Source organism: Mirounga leonina, unplaced genomic scaffold (genome assembly GCF_011800145.1).
Source record: "Mirounga leonina isolate KUSES-001 unplaced genomic scaffold, KU_Mleo_1.0 Mir_106, whole genome shotgun sequence".
Taxonomy (NCBI): domain Eukaryota; kingdom Metazoa; phylum Chordata; class Mammalia; order Carnivora; family Phocidae; genus Mirounga; species Mirounga leonina.
In genome coordinates, this window is record NW_023270232.1 from 4831188 (window position 1) to 4852864 (window position 21677).

Below are 21677 nucleotides of genomic sequence, written 5' to 3' on the forward strand. Positions count from 1 at the left end.
AGCATGGCAGGGACTGAGTTTCTGTGGAAGTTAAAAGGGTGGTTAAAAGGGTGGGTTCTATGATCTAACTGCCTGAGTTCAAATCCTGACCCTTGCACTTCCTAGCTATGTAAGTGTGGACAAGTAACCCGCTCTATGCCTGTCAAATCTTCAGACGAGTGCCTGGCACATAGTGAGTGTTCAGTAAACGGTGGCTGCTATGATGATTTTGATACAGTTTTCATTATTATATCACGATGTGTCAGCTTATTTATTTTCACAATCCTGAGAGGTGGGAAAGCTGGTTCTCTGAGGGAACTTCCATGGGATGGAGAAACGTGACCCTCTCATTCCTGTCCCCTGGCCAGGTATAAGGAAGGCCTTGCCAATACAAGAGAGATCCTGACAGATCTGGGCCTGGAGCCTTCGGAGGCCGACTGCATCGCGGTCCAGCATGTCTGCACCATTGTTTCCTTCCGTTCAGCCAACCTCTGTGCAGCAGCCCTGGCAGCCATCCTGACACGGCTCCGGGAGAACAAGAAGCTGGCGCGGCTCAGGACCACGGTGGGCATGGATGGCACGGTCTACAAGATACACCCTCAGTGAGTGCTGCCTGGGGCGCACACCCCCCGCCAGCGAGTCTCCCCAGGACAGAGACCTAGCATTCTCTCCAAACTCCGCTGCTTCTCTGTATGGCTGGAACCAACCATCTCCTCTCCGTGCTGAGTTTACAGGGCAAAGAGAGACCGTATTCATCTAGCTGGCTGGGTTATTTGGGGGGATCATTCTTAAAGAGATATTCTGCTAAGCCCAGTTGCCTGACTAGAAGGGCATCCATCCAGGTATTTATCCATCTGTCCATCTATCCCTCCAGCTATCTGTCTATTACTATTGAATACCTGCTAATATTGGAAAGTAAAATACACTCAGTTACAGATGGGGAAAAATCTGAAGGGCAGAGGTTGCCAAGTTTGCAGGAAGGATACTGGTAGGAAAATGCAGGGAAATGAGAATTTCCCAGAAGGAGGGAGTGGGAGAGCCCCTCCAGCTAATAGAGGTGGTGTTGGGAGTCAGGCAGGTACACAATGAAAAGAGCTGGGGAAAGGACCCTTCCCCTTTGGACGCAGATGATGCTCAGTCAATACATTATGTGTGGACGTGCCCTACTGATGGAAATATTAGTGATAAAATAACCACTTCTTTGATCCTCCAAGTGTCCCTTCCACTACCCTAGCTGGCCTAGTCCCTCCCCCAGTCAGCCCCTTGCCCCATCATCATCCGGCAACTAAAGGGGTAAACCCAGCCCAGCAAGGCTCCTCAGGACCCCCATTCCACTGCTATACCTGCGTCTGTTCCCATGGTCCAGGCCTGGGCCTTTATGATTGTTACATATTTTGCCATCGCCCCTGCTTCAGATACCCGAAACGCCTGCACAAGGTGGTGAGGAGACTGGTCCCGAACTGTGACGTCCGCTTCCTCTTGTCCGAGAGTGGCAGCGCCAAGGGGGCTGCCATGGTGACCGCGGTGGCCTCCCGTGTGCAGGCCCAACGGAAGCAGATCGATGAGGTGCTGGCTTTGTTCCGGCTGACTCGAGAGCAGCTTATGGATGTGCAGAGCAAGATGAGGACTGAGTTTGAGTATGGGCTGAAAAAGGACACCCACCTGATGGCCACAGTCAAGATGCTGCCCACCTACGTCTGCGGGATGCCGGATGGCACAGGTGGGCCGCGCCCAGAGTTCCCATCAAAACTCCTTCAATCCAGTTAGGCTTTTAGTTTTATTTTATTTTTTTAATTTTTTAAAAGAAGATTTTATTTATTTCTTTGAGAGAGAGAGAGAGAAATAGAGAGCACGAGCAGGGGGAGAAGGAGAGGGAGAGAGAGAAGCTGACTTCCCGCCGAGCAGGGAGCCCGACTCAGGGCTTGATCCCAGGACCCCGGGATCATGACCTGAGCCAAAGGCAGATGCTTCACTGACTGAGCCACAGAGGCACCCCAGGTTTTTAGTTTTAAAAGCCTTGGATTCATTTCTGTAATGGAGGGAGGGGGAGTAAGGTAGGAGGTCAGTACTCCTTCCAAATCTGTTTGCCTTGGTGGATCCCAGGCATTTGCAATGGAAGAATACCTAAGTGAGGTTATATGTGCGTGCCTGCGTAGTTGAGAACATGCCGTGTACCCCATGCTGCTGGCAAACAGAAGACCCAGGTGTTGTCCCCCGGAGCTGCCATCTGGATACTTGGACTCGTCTGGCTTGTCTCCTGCCTGCTTCCCTCTCTCTCTTCTCCTGGCGCTTGGCTCTTCCTCTCTGCTCTCATTGTTTTCTGCCCCTGACTTTTCTGATCCTTGATTCTTCCCTGTGCTCAGCCAAGAGGGGTCAGGTCTTTAAGCGAGTGACTTCACCTCTTTGAACCTCAAGAGCCTCACCTGGAAATAATGACCTTTGTAAAATGCTTTATATCTTGTAATTTGTTTTGGAATCTTTAATTTCATCTCATCCTCACAACCACTTTGTATGTTACACAAAGAAAAAATGATTCCCATTTTATTGCTGCCAAAACTGAGACTCAGAGAGGTCAGATGACATACTCAAGGTCGCACAGCCGCACTTGGGGTCTCTCAACAACAGAGATCTTTTCCAGAGCCAATATCCTTCGAGTCTACATGGGAAAGAAACTAAGAGCAGTAAAAGACACTGTTCAAGTGTTTATTCTTTCATTCCTTTCATCCTTCTGCCTTCATTTTTTAATTTTAATTTTTTAAAAATATTTTATTTATTTATTTGAGAGAGAGAGTGAGAGAGAGCACGAGACCAGGGTGAGGAGCAGAGGGAGAGACAGACTCCCTGCTGAGCAGAGAGACTGACATGGAGCTCAATTCCAGGACTCCGTGATCATGACCTGAGCTGAAGGCAGATGCTTAACCGACTGAGCCACCCAGGTGCCCCTGCCTTCATTTTTCAAAGTTCCATTAAGCATCTACAATATGTCAAGCTCTGGTCCAGGCAGGGTGATAGCGCAGGGAGTAAAACACAATCCCCACCCTTGTGGAGCTTACATTCTGTTGGGCTGGCAGACAATAAATGCCATATGAGGCCATGTAGCAGCAGGTGCTACAAAGAAAAATAGAGCAGGAGAAGGGATTAGAGAGCTGGCTGGGAGTGATGTCTTTGGCAAATTCAAGAAACAGCAGAATAGCCACTATGGACAGAACAGAGTGAGAGAGGCAGAGGGCAAGGTGAAAGATCATACAGGACAGACTCTGATGCTCTGCTATGTCAGAGAAATGAGAGATACTATTGGGGTGGCCTTGGATGATAGTGGGGGGCATCAGCCTCGACATGGCTTCTTATGAGTCAGGAGCAGGTGTGGGAATCCACAAATGGGAGGAGCATGGGGCAGGAAGAATCATTTCATGCTCATGGTGAATAATTCCTGTGGGCCATAGAGATAAGATGGAAACATCCTCCAGGTTTCACTGCGGTCAGTGTAGCCTGACTTGGATTCATCTTCAGAGGCTCCTTGAGCTTAAGTATCATACATAGCCTTTACCAGATACCAAGAAAAGCAGGCTGGCCTCAGACAGGCTCCAAGTGCCCGTCCAGCATTGGGATGCTGTGCTGGGTGACCCACGCTCCTCTGGCTCGGGAGCCCCAAGGGAGAAGGCTCTGAGTCTGCTCTGTGTTGGCGGCTCCTCTCCCTCTCAGTGCCTCCACATGAGCCCCTGCTCTGTGCATGCTGGTGGAATGCAGCTCCCACTTTCTCCACCACAGAGAAAGGGAAGTTCCTTGCTCTGGATCTGGGGGGGACCAACTTTCGAGTCCTCCTGGTAAAGATCAGAAGTGGACGGAGGTCGGTGCGAATGTACAACAAGATCTTTGCCATCCCCTTGGAGATCATGCAGGGCACCGGCGAGGAGGTACAGGAGGGGCGGGGGAGTTCTGTGCCCGAGGTGCCGCCTGCCCCCCGTATCGCTGCGGGCCTGGGATGACTGCTGCTCTCTCTCTGCAGTTGTTCGACCACATTGTGCAGTGCATTGCTGACTTCCTGGACTACATGGGCCTCAAGGGAGCCCAGCTGCCTTTGGGCTTCACGTTCTCATTTCCCTGCAGGCAGACGAGCATCGACAAGGTAAGACAGCCCAACAGCCTTCCAGACAGCCCGGTGCGCTGTCCACCAGAGGAAACTTGCAGTACCTCTGGGTCACTGTTTGTTGCCTAATTTAAGGGTCTCAGGTTCAGGGCAGCTGGGGAAACATAACTAAGCATTTGAACCATTTAATATTTTCTATGAGTATATTCATATATATATGAATGAGCTCTATGAAATAGCTCATTGTATGTATACACACTATCTTTTTTTTTATTATTCTTATGTTAATCCCCATACATCACATCATTAGTTTTAGATGAAGTGTTCCATGATTCATTGTTTGTGCACAACACCCAGTGCTCCATGCAGAATGTGCCCTCCTCAATACCCACCACCAGGCTAACCCATCCTCCCACCCCCCTCCCCTCTAGAACCCCGTTTGTTTTTCAGAGTCCATCGTCTCTCATGGTTCGTTTACCCCTCCGATTTCCCCCACTTCATTCCTCCCCTCCCGCTACCTTCTTCTTCTTCTTTTTTTTTTCTTAACATATATTGCATTATTTGTTTCAGAGGTACAGATCTGAGATTCAACAGTCTTGCACAATTCACAGCCCTTACCAGAGCACATACCCTCCCCAGTGTCTATCACCCAGTCACCCCATCCCTCCCACCCCACCCCCCACTCCAACAACACTCAGTTTGTTTCCTGCGATTAAGAATTCCTCATATCAGTGAGATCATATGATACATGTCTTTCTCTTTTTGACTTATTTCACTCAACATAATACCCTCCAGTTCCATCCACGTCGTTGCAAATGGCAAGATCTCATTCCTTTTGATGGCTGCATAATATTCCATTGTATATATATACCACATCTTCTTTATCCATTCATCTGTCGATGGACATCTTGGCTCTTTCCACAGTTTGGCTATTGTGGACATTGCTGCTATAAACATCGGGGTGCACGTACCCCTTCGGATCCCTACTTTTGTATCTTTGGGGTAAATACCCAGTAGTGCAATTGCTGGATCATATGGTAGCTCTATTTTCAACTTTTTGAGGAACCTCCATACAGTTTTCCAGAGTGGCTGCACCAGCTTGCATTCCCACCAACAGTGGAGGAGGGTTCCCCTTTCTCCGCATCCCCGCCAACATCTGTCGTTTCCTGACTTGTTAATTTTAGCCATTCTGACTGGTTACACACTATCTTTAATTGCCACGTTGTAGTTAAGAAAAACAGAGGCACGGAGAAGTTGAGTCAGTTGTCCAAGTTGCCACATCTATAAACAGTGGTGGAAGGTTCCAACCCAGGACACCGGCCTGAGAGCCCAGGCTCTTGCACTTTACCCTTGGGGAAACCAGGACCCAGAATCAATGTCCTGGAACCATCTTGGCTATAATACAGAGTACACCTACATATATATAATTAAAACCCCAAGATCAAGAAATAATATTCTTATTGTATGCATTACACTCTATTTTTTATCCCATTTCATTTTGCATATGAGAAACTCAAGCCACGCAGGTCTCATCTGATGGGTCAGTACAAAATCAGAACTGGAACAGATCTCTTCAGGGCTTTGAGAACACCATGGAAGCACACATGCAAGCAGTTCCTTCCCACCCTATTATTCAGAGAATGGGGAGAGAGGGGCTCAAAGGGCTGAATTATCTGGTCATACGGCTGGCTCTCTTAAAATTAAAAATGCCAGAATGCTAAGAGCCAGAAGATCCAGTTCTTAGGATTCCATTTCTCAAACATGCGCCGAGAAGGAGTGATCAAGGATGTTCACTATAGCACCCCCTTTTTAATAAGGAAACATGAGAAATCGCTCACATGGCAGTGGAGGATGGCTAAAGAAACTCTGGCAGAGCAATCATAAGGAATTACTTACCTGATCTGCATTTACCAGGCACATGCATAGTGCATGCTCGGTGCCGGACACTGTTTTAAGTGCCTCACGGACATCGCCCACCTGACTGGAGGCAGCAGAGTGAACGCGGTGGTTAAGAGCCTGGGTCTGGAAGGTCATGGAATCTTGGCTTCTCCACTTACTGACTGTGTGACTGGAGGCAAATTATTTAACCCCTCTGGACCTTCGTTTCCTCATTTGAAAAACGGGGATAAAATAGTACTTATTTCATAGGTATTTTTTATTTCTATGCAGTTATATTTGAGGAATATTCCACTCCGTGAAGGGAGGGGGCAGATCCATATTAACTGACCCGGAAAGGTCTAGAAGATACATTATTAAGTGGGAAAACCAAATTACAGTAGTCCACACACAGTGTGAATTTATTTTAAAATACATGTAAATGGAGAGAGAAGGGTCTGGAGGGAGTCCTATCAGCCTGATAGTAGAGGTTACCTCTCAGACTGGGGGGATGGTAAGTTAAAGGGGACTTTGTCCTTATCAGTAACACTTTAATTTTTTACAAGGGCGACATATCGCTGTATGACTGCTGCCATTAAAAATTAACACGCCATTCAGACAGCCGTGTGCCGCTGTCCACAGTCCTGAATGATCAGTGCATGCCCAGGCACAGCCGCTCCTCCTGACCAGGACACCGGGTCTCTAGGCCTCTCCCAGGGGTTCTGACAGATTCATGGATACACAGTTAAGAGGGAGGGGGAGACAAACGGACAGCTGGGAGCAAAGCCACAGTGGCTAGGGAGCAAAAAGAAAGACTTTCAAAAAATACTATTTTTGTGTAATTGCAACTAAGACGAAAGATTTTCAACTGGGGGTGAATCTCTGATGTTCTACATACATCCACCAGGGAAGGAACGAGGGAGCCGAACCTCCCAAGGACTGTGGAGAGAAGGAGGGAGACCAAGGCCGAGGGCCCCAGGGTGAGATGGCCATCTAGCCCACGGGGGTGGGGGCACTGCCATCAGAGCTGCTAGCCCCCTCCCCTATCCCAGGAGCTCTCCGAGCCTAGACGCCCCAGCGTGACCAGCCCTCACCCCACCCGCAGCCCTAGGCTGTGGATTCTGAGGCTAGACTAACTCCTGCCTCCGGCTAAGAATATAATCTTGGGCTTTCTTTTAAAAAGAATGAAAAATACTTTTTCTCAGTATTATAAAAATTATACATGTGAACTTTGGGAAAACTAGAAAATATGGAAACACAAAAGGGAAAGACTAAAAGGCACCCATAATCTTGCACCCAGAAAGAACCCTGTCAACTTCCTGGTGTGGACATTGTTGCACACCTTTTTCTACATATGAGTGTGTGTGTATGTGTGTGTGCACGTGTGCGTGTGTCTGTGTGGTTTTTAAAAGAATAATGTATTTGTTTAATTTGTGTTCACTTTACCGTGTATGGTGAACATCTTTCTCTAAGAGTCAATGTTCTCTGACAGCCTGATTTTTTATAACTGTTTAAACATTTCCTATATCGATGCACAAGATAATAGATCTATATCATTGGAACGATAGGCTGCCTCTAGTTTTTCATTGTGGAACCGTGCTTTGATGGACGTGTTGTAGCTTTTATCTTTCATCACATCTTAATCTGTCCTTGGCTGAATTAGACATAGACATAGACAGTGACTAGCAGCCGACCATAGCACTTTGCATCTCTTTGATGTTGAGGTAGGGTAGTGGTCCCAGCAAACTATTGCTCAAATAAATTTCTCCTTTCTTTCAGGGAACACTCATTGAGTGGACCAAAGGCTTCAAGGCCACTGATTGTGAAGGGGAAGACATGGTGGACATGCTCAGGGAAGCCATCAAGAGGAGAAATGTATGTTATGGTGTTGAGGCTCATGCCCAACCTTGCACCTTCTCCCAGGGCCCTTTGCTCTGCCATCCTGTGCCCATTCCTATGGCTCTGGTCTCTGCCCCCCTTGGGCTGATATGCCCCTCCTGAGCCTGTTTGGCGTGCACATCCTACTTATAGTATGGCTACTCCCTTTGCAGGAGTTTGACCTGGACATAGTTGCAGTTGTAAATGACACAGTGGGGACAATGATGACCTGTGGCTATGAAGATCCTAATTGTGAGATTGGCCTGATTGCAGGTAAGTGGTCAGGCATGTCCCATTAGCCTACTCCTGTCTGATCTTTTGGTGGTTTCCTTTTCACATAGTGTGGGGCTGGGGGTGGGGGTGGGGTTGGGTGGAGCATTGTTCCATTACACAGAGCTTCTAAAGCCAGCTTTGTCCAACGCAGAGATTAAGTTAAGATTAGGATTCCAGGTCTCCTAATTTCTAAATTTTTACTTCATATCTTTCTCCTTAAGGGTCCTAAGCCAACGTTGTCCTTTTGTTGAGGAAGGGGAATAGCGTAGAAAGAGGGGTTTTCAAATTAGGGCCTTGGGGTAGATTATTCAGACTGGAAAGAGACCACTGTTGTTTTGGGGCTGATTTTCATCAGCTCCAATGTACACCTCCTCTGTTAACTGACCTCTTCTGGCTGTGGATGTGCAGGATGGGGGAGAGTTGGAAAGAAACCTAGAAGGGAAGGGAGTGGCCTGGCACATGATATAGGCATTTAAGGGGCTTTGGGGAGAATTCTGGCAGTGATTAAGGGCAAGGGTGGATTTCAGGGGGCTGACTCTCTAATTGGTGAGGGGATGGGTAGGATTTGAACAGGTGAAGATGGAGATGAGCATTCCAAGGGACAGGCACAGGTTAGTAATGACGGAATCTGGGAAAGTTGTTCCAGTTGGCTGTCTGGGCTTCCCGATGGTGAGCAGGGGATAGAACAAGGAGATGGGGATATAGTGAGACACCTCCAATGCCAACTAAGAGGTTTCATCTCACTGTAGCTCTTACCTGCTTTGTGACAATGGACAGGTTACTTACTCTGCCTGGGCTTGAGTTTCCTCATCTGTTGGGGCGGGGGCTAGGATTAGGAGGGCAAAGGGGTGAGATTTATTTGATTGCATATAATAGTTGCCCGGACTGTTGCACTGAGAATAGTTCTGAGACCAGGTCAGGGGCAAAGGAGAAAGAAAGTGGCCTACAGATATCAATGTTTACCTCTCCAAGACTAGATAATTCCTCATGGTCCCTTCTAGCTCTGGTTGCTAACTGTGACTACTTGGGAGCCCATCTTGTGTACCTATAGCTTAACAGTAATGGTGAGGATGAGGATGTAATGTGATGGTGATATAATGTGATGGTGGTGACGAGGAGGGGGAGGATGGTGTTCTCTCAGGCACCACTTACTATGTGGAGGAAGCATCTCACTGTTTTCTTTAGAACAAGCCTATAAGGCAGGTATTATTTCCTTTTTACAGATGAAGAAATTGGACCTCTAAAAGATGAGATACTTGTCTATGGTCCCCTAGTTATGAGTGTAAAGCTGGAATTCACACCCAGTCATACCTGACTTCAAGCCTAAATTTCTCTCCGCTGCCCCCCTCTGCCTCTTTAGGACCTGGTGAGGTTTTTGAAGTCTAAAGTCCCTCCATGCTTCCTTTTAGGAACAGGCAGCAACATGTGCTACATGGAGGAGATGAGGAACATTGAACTGGTGGAAGGGGACGAAGGGAAGATGTGCATTAACACAGAGTGGGGAGCATTTGGAGATAACGGCTGCATAGATGACATCCGGACCCGATATGACAAGAAGGTGGATGAGGGGTCCTTGAACCCTGGCAAACAGAGGTGAGGAGGGTGGATGTGTATATTTATGTGGTTGTGCAGTGTATGACTTTATCAGATCGGGGGGGTACTATATTCATATCATAGCTGCTATAGCTTTGTATTTTTATTATTAGTCCACATCAGAGGTCAGTGAAGTGTCTTATTGGAACAAAAGCAAAATACAGGACAAGTTTCCAAGAAGTAGAAAGAAGGGGTGGCTTTTTCTAATCACCATAAGGTACCATAAGGTCCAGTGGTGGCTTTGGAAGTGATTTAGACATGGTCACCAAGTTCATTCAGTGTGGGCCAAGTGTCATAGAGCAGGGGCATGCTGACTTAGTGGGCCCTTTCGGGATGGGCTTCTAGTAGATCCAGTTTAGAGGTCAACATCCTCAGCCTTTCAAGGTCTGGCTACCAGGTTGGTGACCTCTGTTGTTCTGGGGGTGGGGAAGTGCGAGCAGGTGGTGGATGGGAGTACTGGTTCTCAACCATGATGTCATGTCCCATCATGGGTCACAGTCACTGGGGAGGTAGATTCTAATTACCAGCCATATTACTAAAAATACTGAAATCAATGAATGATTCTTAAAAAAAAAATTGAGTACATTTTCACTTGTGTTCTCATCTAGCTTCTTGAGTCAAAGAGAAAGGGGTAGGTAGAGATAGAGTTAGCATGCTAGGAATTGATAATTAACTCAGGCCCATCCAGAACAGCAGGTGTTAGCAAACTTTTTCTTTAAAGGACCAGATTGTAAATGCTTTACTATCAGGCCATATGGTCTTTGTCACAATGAAACTCAGTGTCTTAGTATATAAAATAAGATGAAAATATAGATTTATCATGATGATGATATCCCAGTGGCGAAGTTGAACAGATAGGAAATGTAATGGGATATGTGGGCCACAGATGCCTTGGTAACTGTGGAACCAACAATCCTGTACAGGAAGATACCTGGGCAAGGCCAGGACCAGCCTTAATGGTCCTTGGTCTTCCTTCGGCACTAGCCTTCATAGCTGGAAGGAAGGTGAGTTGTGGGAAGCCCAGCTGAACCAGGGGTTGCTCCAAAAAGAAGGGACCTTATCTCTGAATCCCAAGTTGGGGCATTCGAGTATCATGGCTCTTCTCAAGGGGTAAGTGCCTTCTGACTTAGTTTTGTGTCTGAATCCATTGGAGGCTCACATTTTTAGAGTGAGAGTTTAAGGGGGCAACACATTTGAGTTTGCTTCGCTGTCACTATTATTTGAGTATTGGTTCCTTAGACTGCTGAGGTCCTGAGCAGTAAAGTGAATACAGGTCCAGCACACAAGTCTCAGACACAGCTTCCCACTTGACCTGCAGGCCTTGGTGGTCCAGCTCCTCATCACTGTTAGTAACGCTGTCTCTCATGCCCGTGCACAGTGCCTGGTCAGTGCCTGCTGGTTACAAAGTCCCTTTTCCTCTTGCTCCTTCCCTCGTGGAGCTCACAGCCTGGTAGAAAGGGCTTGGCTCCCTTCCAACATGCTTAAAGAACCCCTGGTGTGTGCGGTTTAAGTAGAGTATTTCATGAAGCAGCATCTCTAATGGAACAGATTTCTTCAATTACAAAGCCAAGGGGAATCTAGTAAACCAGATTTATAATACAAAGCCAAGGAGAACTGGCTTTGGGACCTGGAAAGGGACTCGCTTTTGCTCAGTGCCCGCTGTGTACCAGATGCTGGCCTCCCGACACTCTTGTGAGATCAAGTTCTCTGTTTTATGAATGATGGCTCACTGTGCTCACTCCTGCGTCCAGTACGGGGCATCGCTGGGACCTGGCTTCTTCCCGATCAACGGGCTCCAAAGACTGGCTGTCCCATAGTGTGCAGCCTTCTGCATTGCATTTCTCTGGGCCTACTACCCACTCTGAACCACTCCAAACCAGGCAGTTGTTGGATGCCAATGGTATACCATCCATACCCAGACTCAAGGTCCTTTTGTGAACCACTCACCAGTGCTGATTTTCCTGCTTGTATCAACCTTATCCCTATTCTCCAAACAGATACGAGAAAATGACCAGTGGGATGTACCTGGGGGAGATTGTGCGGCAGATCCTGATTGACCTGACCAAGCAGGGTCTCCTCTTCCGCGGGCAGATTTCAGAGCGTCTCCGGACTAGGGGCATCTTTGAAACCAAGTTCCTGTCCCAGATTGAAAGGTGATGTGGGATCACGTTCACCTGCTCGGTGTTAGAGGCCCTGACTGGGATGTGCTACTGTCAGGCTGGGGTCCAGCAGACTTGAGATTTAAAAATAAAAACAGTAAGAGCCTGGCTGGGCAAGGGGTTTCCTCCTAGAGCTGCTCTGTCTCTCTAGCTGCATCAGGGACCACAGCACACAGCTGAAGGGCCAGCCGCGTGCCTGAGCCCTGAGCTTCCTAAACTGTTACACGGGAGTGAACTTCGGCTAAAAAGTGATCCTCTTTTGTTTCTGAAAAGATGATGTGTCCATAATATGAAAGAAAACTCTTTGAAAAAATCACCCATATGGTCATGATTAAATATAGCTGTTTTGATTTTTGCATATTACCTTTCAAGTTTTTAAATGTGTGTAAACATAATTGCAATCATACCACACATATCATTCTATATATTGTTTATTTAGTGTTTGTACATGACAATTTTCAGTTACAATTCTGAAATAATTACGAAAAATTTTAAAATATATAAGAGTAGAGGGAATGGTAAAATGAATCTAATATTTGCATCACCACCTTCAACAATGATCAACTCACAGCCAAACTCAGTCTGTTAATATACTCCTGCTTTTCCCACCCCCAAACTGGATTGATTTGAAACAAATCTCACATTTTATGTCAGTTTATCTATAAATATTTTCAAATGTATTTCTAAAATATTAGTTCTTTGAAAAAACCATAACCTTCTACTCCTGAAACCAATATTACACTATATGTTAACTAACTAGAATTTAAATAAAAAATTGAAACAACACAAAACAAACAAAAAATCCTTAAAAACAAGTAATAAAAAAACCCATAACCATATACTATCATCACATCTAAAATAGCTAATGATAAACCTTAATCTCAAAATATCCTGCCAGTGTTTCTATTTTCCAAATTGCCTACAAATAATTTTTGTTTGCATCCATATCTAAACAAGGTCCATAAAGTGCAGTTGGTTGATATGTCTTTTAAAAATTTCTTTTAATGTATAGACTTCTCCTCTTGTTTCCCCTTGGAATATATTTGATGAAGAAACTGTCATTGTATCCTAGAAGTTTCCTGTGTTCTAGATTTTGCTGATTACAGCATTTAGCATTTTCCTCTCCCTTGTATTTCTTGCAAACTCACAGGAAGACCCAGATGCCTGGTTAGATTCACTATTGAAGTTTGGACAAGAATATTTCATAGGTGGCATTGAATTGTCTGTCTGTCTGTCTTTTATGATCTTAGCAGTCATTGATGCTCATTGCTTAGATCTGTGATTCTAAAATGATGACAAGTTAATACTAACACTCCTACATCTTCTAGCTGGAATACTTCTAGAAAGAGAAACTTCCCCATCTCAACTCTTTGGTGTAATTATCATTTTAAATGGCTGCGTAATGTTACATTATATTGCTATACTGTAATTTACTAAACTTTCCCTTTATTTATTTATTTATTTTAAAGATTTTATTTATTTATTTGACAGAGAGAGACACAGCGAGAGAGGGAACACAAGCAGGGGGAGTGGGGGAAGGAGAAGAAGGCTTCCCGCGGAGCAGGGACCCCGATGCGGGGCTTGATCCCAGGACCCTGAGATCATGACCTGAGCCAAAGGCAGATGCTTAACGACTGAGCCACCCAGGCGCCCCTAAACTTTCCCTTTAGTATAAGATATCTAGCTTGTAATTTATGGATTTCCGCAATTCTGTGTAACACCATTATATTTCTTTTTTGTGTTATCATTCGCATCTCACAGATTATTTCCTTAGAAGTAGAAGCGTTTGGTTAAAAGAAGTATTTCCCTAAGGACACACTTTTAAAAATATAGTTCCAGTTTCCATCACTAGTTATGTACAAACATGTCAGTTTCACTGCTTTTCCTACCAGCACTGGTTCTATCAGAAGTTTGGTATTTGGAATTTCTGTCAATTTGCATTCATTCAGTTAATTTTACTGGTCTTTTTTTTTTTTTTTTAAGATTTTTTATTTATTTATTTGAGACAGAGAGAATGAGAGACAGAGAGCATGAGAGGGAGGAGGGTCAGAGGGAGAAGCAGACTCCCCGCCGAGCAGGGAGCCCGATGCGGGACTCGATCCCGGGACTCCAGGATCATGACCTGAGCCGAAGGCAGTCGCTTAACCAACTGAGCCACCCAGGCGCCCTTTACTGGTCTTTATGGCCAGATGCCAGCAAGCCAAAAATCACTTTGGGAGAAAAGGAAAACTCTTTAGAAGTGAAAGCAGTGTACTTAATGAGAGAGATCAGATGGACTGTTGCAGAACAGATCTTGCCGTCTAAGGAGATGGTGGTAGAATCAGTAGCAGCAGCAGCAATTTTGTGTTTTTGAAATGTTGATCAGCAGATATCCCGCCTCCTTTTTGTCTGGCTTCAACCCATTAGATTCAAAAGTGTAAGTTAAAAGCCATCACCTTTGATGACCAGAGGGATCCTCTTTTGCTGTGGGAGCAAATGGTTTCTTCCTCAAATGGACTATCTTTGCCTTGCCTTTTTTTTTTTTTTTTTGCCTGAATAAAAAGGAAGATGTTCTTGGACAAGAGTAAGTTAGCAGGACCTATATGCCTCCAGAAATATTTGCTTCTGCCGCACAAAAGGTGTCTGTTCTGGATGCTTTGATTTCCTGTTTCGAGGTATTTTATTTTTAAACATCATGGAATAAAAAGAAAATCATATCCAATGTCCTGCCAGTTGGGAATGGGAGGTGCTATGCTGACTGTGGCCCATTTCAAAGCACATTGCCCAATGGATGCAACAGGGATTCTTGGGGGGAATCCTGGGCTTCTACAGTCTCCAAGCCTGAGTTTAAGATTGCTTGTGCTGTATGACCTGAGGCAAGTCGCATTACCTCTCTGGATGACAATTTCTTTTTTTTTTTTTAAGATTTTATTTATTTATTTGACAGGGAGAGACACAGTGAGAGAGTGAGAAGGGAACATAAGCAGGGGCAGAGGGAGAGGGAGAAGCAGGCTTCCCGTGGAGCAGGGAGCCCGATGTGGGGCTCGACCCCAGGACCCTGGGATCATGACCTGATCCGAATGCAGACGCTTAACGACTGAGCCACCCAGGCACCCCTGGATGACAATTTCTTTCCTTATAGAAGATAAATGCTCTACTGTTTAACCCCAGTGATTGACCCAAGGGTTGAGCAGGGGAATGTACGTCAAAGAACTAGGTAAACTGTGATGGGCTAGACTGTGGAAGGAATTTCAGGTTTTATTATTTTACATACTGAAAAAAAAAATCCACTTTTTTAATCCTATACAAATATTACTCATTCATAAGCAAAAGGAAGGGGCACCTGGCTGGCTCAGTTGGAAGAGAATATGACTCTTGATCTCGGAGTTGTGAGTTCAAGCCCCAAGTTGGGTATAGAGATTACTTTTTTTTTAAGATTTTATTTATTTATTTGAGAGAGACAGAGAGAGAGAACATGAACAGAGAGAGGGAGAAGAAGATTCCCCACTGAGCAAGGAGCCCGATGCGGGGCTCGATCTCAGAACCCTGAGATCATGACCTGAGCTGAAGGCAGATGCTTAATCTACTGAGCCACCCAGGTGTCCTGGGTGTAGAGATTACTTAAATTTAAAAAAAAAAAAAAAGGCAAAAGGAAGAAAATAAGAACTACCAGTAATCCTACCAGCATCTGAACAGATTTCCTTCTGCTCTGATTTTTTTTTTTCTGCACAAAGACAAACATTCAAAAACAACAACAAACCAAGATCATATGGCACATAGTATTTTATCATCTATTTTTTTAACTTATATGTCATGAACGTTTGCCATAGCATTAAACATTGTCACTCAAGCTCATTGTTAGGGTCTACAAAGGATTATATTCTCTGACTACACCACCATTTACCTGCTGAATCCACTGTATAGCCAGACAGGTTATTTCTCAGTTTTTCTCCCTTAATAACATTCTTCTTCCCTTTGTATTCCTTGAAACAGTCAAGGATATAATTTTACCTTGTTTAGCTTGGAAGCCAGAGCTCTAGGAGTTCACTGGGAGATAATCAGGGTCTAGACTTGAGGCCAGCCTGTCCCCATGGCAGGTGCTTCTCTGTTTTGTGCTTATGTGCTTATGGTCCTGTGTGTGGGTTCCTGTTCACTGAAGTGCTGATTGTATTTTGTTTACTAATTTATTCACTTCCCCATTGAATGTACACAGCCCTATGCGGGTTACTACTGAGAATACAGTCTTACCCTCAAAGAGCATGTAGTCTAGTTGGGAAGAGAAAGCAGAAAATCAGAAAAATTAAGTAGAAGGAAAGTTGGCCTCCAGGTGAACAGGGCCAGAGTAATGGGAGCTGGCATGCACAGGGGAGAGGATAGACTTGGTGTGAGAAGGCATGTGCTTGAATCCCCGCTCTCTGCTGTCTGTGGGTAAGTCTCTAGCAACTCTGAACCTCAGATTCATCTTCTGAAAATGTACACCTGATGTGTTGGTTGCTGAATCTAAGAATAGCTTCTAGTGAGATAATAGGTTTGAACATGCCTAACACCAGAGGGGCCACACTTTATTTTTTAAAGATGGTGGGACTTCTGGTGGTGGGGGGGAGTCGCAGGCTTCCTTGAGTCCCAGCTGCTGTGGCATTCTGCTCTAACGCAGCCATTGCCTGGATCATTTTTTTCCTCCTTCCGCCTAAGGCATATAGGGATGTGGGGGCTGTGAGCCACGCGGAGCAGGGTCCAGGGCCCCAGGAAGCAGGTCCTGACGTCCTGCTCTGCTTGCCTGCAGCGATCGGCTGGCCCTCCTCCAGGTCAGGAAGATCCTGCAGCAGCTCGGCCTGGACAGCACGTGTGAGGACAGCATTGTGGTGAAAGAGGTGTGCGGAGCCGTGTCCCGGCGGGCAGCCCAGCTCTATGGCGCCGGCCTGGCTGCTGTCGTGGAGAAGAGGAGGCAAGACCAGGGGCTGGAGTACCTGAAGATCACCGTGGGAGTGGACGGCACCCTGTACAAGCTGCACCCGCAGTGAGTGCCCCAGAGAGGCCCCCACTGCATCTAAAGGGAGCCCGCGTGGCTCTCTTTCCTAGTGGTTAGGATGTGGGAGTGCTCGCCATCCTCTCTGAACCCCATGCTCCTCAAGGCTGTAGTCATCTCTACCTCGTAGGGCTGAGTAAGTGCTCAACAAATACAAGTGATTAGTACTAAGTACTCCCATCTGACCTCACAGGGAGGTAATGAGAACTGAACATTTTGCACAGCACAGAGCATTTGTCAAGTGTGAACTGGTTATAACTTTCTTAGCTCAGAGTCAGTGGACAGAAGGATTAATGTGAGTTTGAATCCTGGCTCCATCACTTAGAGCCTGGGTGGTTCAGTCGTTAAGCGTCTGCCTTCGGCTCAGGTCATGATCCCAGTGTCCTGTGATCGAGCCTCTCATTGGGCTCCCTGCTCAGTGGGAAGCCTGCTTCTCCCTCTCCCACTCCTCCTGCTTGTGTTCCCTCTCTCACTGTCTCTCTCTCTCTCTGTCAAATAAATAAATAAAATCTTAAAAAAAAAAAAAAGAAGAAGAAGCTGGAAGGCCTAGGGCCAGTTTCTTGCCCTCTCTGAGCCTCCGTTCTTAATCTGTAAAATGATGACAAAAATCTTACCTACCTCATAGGTTGTTGTGAGGACGAAGTTAAACAGTATCTGTAGAGTGCGTGGCATGTCACAAAAAAGTCAACATTAAAGCTGTTATTATTTTTTTGAAAGCTATTATTTTTATTTAATGTTTAACATTTTGTTTTGGTGAAGAGGAAAAGTATTAACAAGTTCATAACAATTTCCAATCACACTGAAACATATACACGAATATACTGTTATTGTAATCCTGGATCGTTAGCTCTTCCTGTGATGATGACTAATTTATCCAAAATAAGGGACTGGTATCTTTTCTTGTTTTTCCCCTTAGAATCACTTATTTATTTATTTATTTTTACATTTGTCTCATTTGTTTTATTAATGGAAAAATGACAAAGGAAATTAAATTTTTTATTTTATTATGTTACGTTAATCACCATACATTACATCATTAGTTTTTTTTTTTTTTAAAGATTTTATTTATTTATCTGAGAGAGAGCACATGAGAGGGGGGAGGGTCAGAGGGAGAAGCAGACTCCCTGCTGAGCAGGGAGCCCGATGTGGGACTCGATCCTGGGACTCCAGGATCATGACCTGAGCCGAAGGCAGTCGTTTAACCAACTGAGCCACCCAGGCGCCCGACTTTTAAAATCTTAATTCATAACTTATTGACCAGAAAGCATCCCATGGCCAATCTAACCACCAAGGTCAATATGCCGAAAGGCAGGGTTTATGGACCTACTTAGTAACCAGCACTTCACACCCCTTTCCCTCTGTCACCCACATCTCTGCCCTAACACTTTAAGGCTTATCTGTATTTTAAAATCAAAGGAAATAGGCCAATCTTATCAAAAGAGAGTATATCCTTAATGTTGAGATTTTAGGTATAAGAGAATTGGGATTATAGAAATAAAAATGGATGTAGAAATAGAACTTCTTGTCCTCTCAAATGAGACCCCTGGATAAACATCTTTATTTAAGTTGGTCCATTGTGCTGGGATTGTTTATGAAGTGATATATACTATGGAGTGTAGAGTTGAAGAACTCTAATTCTAGCAAAATTAGTTAAAGAATATTTTCACTACTTTGGTTCCAGAAGAGTCACTTATTTCTGATGTGATCCCTACAAGCCTCTCTCTTGAACCAAAACTTGACCAAGGGACAAAAACCAAGTGATCGTTTCTTTTTCTTTTTTTTTTTTTTAAAGATTTTATTTATTTATTTATTTATTTATTTATTTATTTATTTATTTATTTATTTATGAGAGAGTGAGCCAGCAGGGGGGGAGGGGCTGAGGGGGAGAGAGAGGGAGAGGGATGTGGGATTTGATCTCATGAACCTGAGACCATGACCTGAGCCAAAATCAAGAGTTGGATGTTTCACCGACTGAGCCACCCGGGCGCCCCCTAATAATTGTTTTTAAACTGTTATTTAAGGGTGCCTGGGGCTCAGTCGTTAAGCGTCTGCCTTTGGCTCAGGTCATGATTCCAGGCTCCTGGGATCGAGCCCCGCGTCGGACTCCCTGCTTCTCCCTCTCCATCTGCCGGCCACTCCCTCTACTTGTGCTCATTCTCTCACTGTCAAATAAATAAAATCTTAAAAAAAAAAAAAAAAAAAACCAAACCCCCCCAAAAACTGTTATTTATTACACTTTGACTATATGTATATTCTGTATATAAAACACCTAGAATAGTCTCTGGCATTAGTAGCTGCTCAATAAAAGGTACAATTAAAACAGCTCTTTAGCAAGCAGTATAGGAAGCCATTCTACAGCCTGGAGAAGCAAGCTGGAAGGAACAAACTAGATTGGAATCATTCATAAATATGTTGATCCTATATGTAAGTGCTGATGATGTTTCTCTTTCTCTCTCTTATAGCTTTTCTCGGATATTACAGGAAACTGTGAAAGAACTAGCACCTCGATGTGATGTGACGCTCATGCTGTCCGAAGATGGGAGTGGAAAAGGAGCCGCTCTGATCACTGCTGTGGCCAAGAGGTTACAGCAGGCCCAGAAGGAGGACTAGGAACCCCCTCGGGCTTGGGCCCCATGTGCCTTGGATACTGGCTTGCCTTTCCTCTGGCAGATGCGTTGGTCAGGGACCAGAAGCAGGCTTCTAGCTGACTTCACATTCTGGATGGCCGAAAGAGAACCCCGGGTTCTCGGGTACTTCTAGCATTTGGTTACTCGGTGCTTTCAGGGGCATTAAATGATATTTCTGATTCGCATATTTGGGCCAAAGATGGGCCAACTTGTAAAATCAAAGCATTTGGGCCTGAGGTCCCCTTTTAGCAAATTTTCAGTTGAGGACGGAGCTGGTAGTTCTCTATGGCTTTGGGTCCTGTGGCTGTTGCCCATGTGGCCTGGCTGGCTGGCTCCCCACCGGGGAACTTCAGCCATTGATTGTAGTAGATTGGGTCCTCACCTGTGGATGCACATTTGAGAAGGATAGGGATTCATGTAATAAACTGGAGATCTAATCTAACTTGTCCTTAACTCATCATGCTGACCTGGAACATGGAAAGAGAATAAAGACTTGGGAGTATCAGCCCCAGGATGAAGAAGGGTTGGTTGCCAGGCGGCCCTGCAGAAATCCTTTCATGCTTAAAGTGAGTTATGTTAGCATCTGTAGGATTTTGTTTCTCAATATTGCATGTGTGATGGGGAGGGGTGCCGTTTGGGGCACCTGTTTTCATTTTACATGTGGTTTGTGTTGCTACTGTGGGTAGTTGTTTTAAGGACTGTTAGGTATATGAAATCCAGTAAATGAATAAAAAATATTTGATTTCCTAAGAATCTTTGCATGAGGTATCAATATTTCATTTGGGAGGCTCGCTTGCTAACTTCATGCTCTGCTGGTGGAATAAGGGACACTGAAGTTTCTGAGAGCATCCCTCTAGCCCAGGCTTCTTCCCAACAGGGGGAAATATATGGAATATCTTCTATAATACCTTTAACAGTTTATCCAAATCTCATTTGAACGAATACTTCTCGTGCCTGGGCATTTACCACATGATCCTACAGCCCTTGCTTTTGAACAGCTAAAGTTGGCTGGAGGTCCTTTTGATTTCCAAGCTGACTTCTACCTCACTGGAACTCAGCCGTCCCCACCAGTCCCATTAGTCTGCATTCTAGCCTCCAGAACTAAGTGGAGTTGACCTGTCCCTGACCATTTCCCCGCTGGATGTCCTTGCTTTTTCTCAACCTCCCCACCACCCATTAATCCGAACCACCTGTGACTTCCTACCTCATCACAGAGGTGCCCGTATGTGTTTCTCATCTAGCCTAGGAGACTGAAAGCTCTTTGTTAAATACATTTTTGTATTGCTCCAGTGAACCCAGGAAGATGCTGTTCTTATTAAACACTTACTAGATGGAGGCATGATTGAAAAATGAAGTGTTCCAAGAAAATTTCTTTGGAAAATGTAGAGGCCATTATCATGGGCTACAGACTGAAGAGATAATATCCCAGATCATCCAGGCTGATTTTATTTTGATTTATGTACTTAATTCCTAGTGATAATTGTCACCATTTGTTGAAGCAGGATGTTCAGACAGACAGAATGGAGGAGGCTGAAGGAGGGTTAGAGAGGCCAGCTAGGGCTGGGGACAGATGAGGGAGCTGAGGTTCCCTAGGAAATATTTTTTCATACATTCAGTAAACATGTAGAGAGATACTTCTGTGGGTGGGGCCTAGATTTACCAAAATGAATTTTTTTTTTTTAATTTTAAGGTTATACCTCTCTGGGGAGATGTTGTATGGATTTATTGAATTTATCTTTTTATATTTTGAAGTTATACTTTCAGGAAATCTTCCACCTTATCTGATTTTGTCTTCATCAACCCCAAACCTGTTGCCCTTGTTATCTCTCCCCAGTTCTCTGTTTCCTTGGTAAGACACACCCAGCCCCCCAGTCCCTTTTCCTCCTGCTTCTGATGGGAGTCTCTGCCTCCACCCTCCCACCTGGATGGGTGAGCTGGCCCAGAGATGCAGGCACTTGGACCATTACATTGTCCCATACCTGGTCCCTCACCACATATTTGGCAGGTTTGAGGAGCTCATCCAGCTCTGGGCTCTTACCAGAAAAAGAACCCCCAAGGTATCTAGGCAACCTTGCACATTCTGACTAATTAAGAGCATCATAGAATCTTTGAATCAGAACGGAACTGCTGAGAGGGCACACATTCATCTTGCTGTCTTTGGACAGGCCAGCCCCTGAAACACCAGGGGCAATGGAAGGCTA

The 21677-nt window shown here is 45.1% G+C and overlaps 1 protein-coding gene across 1 annotated transcript in view; it reads left to right on the plus strand.

Moving 5' to 3' along the window:
- LOC118018146 (hexokinase HKDC1) overlaps positions 1-20496 on the plus strand; it is a 43037-nt gene extending 22541 nt beyond the window's left edge. The window contains exons 9-18 of the mRNA XM_035016609.1: positions 348-581; positions 1395-1699; positions 3748-3893; positions 3986-4105; positions 7721-7816; positions 7993-8092; positions 9502-9685; positions 11683-11838; positions 16607-16840; positions 19312-20496. Of these exons, the coding sequence (XP_034872500.1) occupies positions 348-581; positions 1395-1699; positions 3748-3893; positions 3986-4105; positions 7721-7816; positions 7993-8092; positions 9502-9685; positions 11683-11838; positions 16607-16840; positions 19312-19459 (1723 nt within the window). The 3' untranslated portion in view covers positions 19460-20496. The remainder of the gene's footprint in view (positions 1-347; positions 582-1394; positions 1700-3747; positions 3894-3985; positions 4106-7720; positions 7817-7992; positions 8093-9501; positions 9686-11682; positions 11839-16606; positions 16841-19311) is intronic.
- The last annotated feature ends 1181 nt before the right edge of the window (positions 20497-21677 follow it).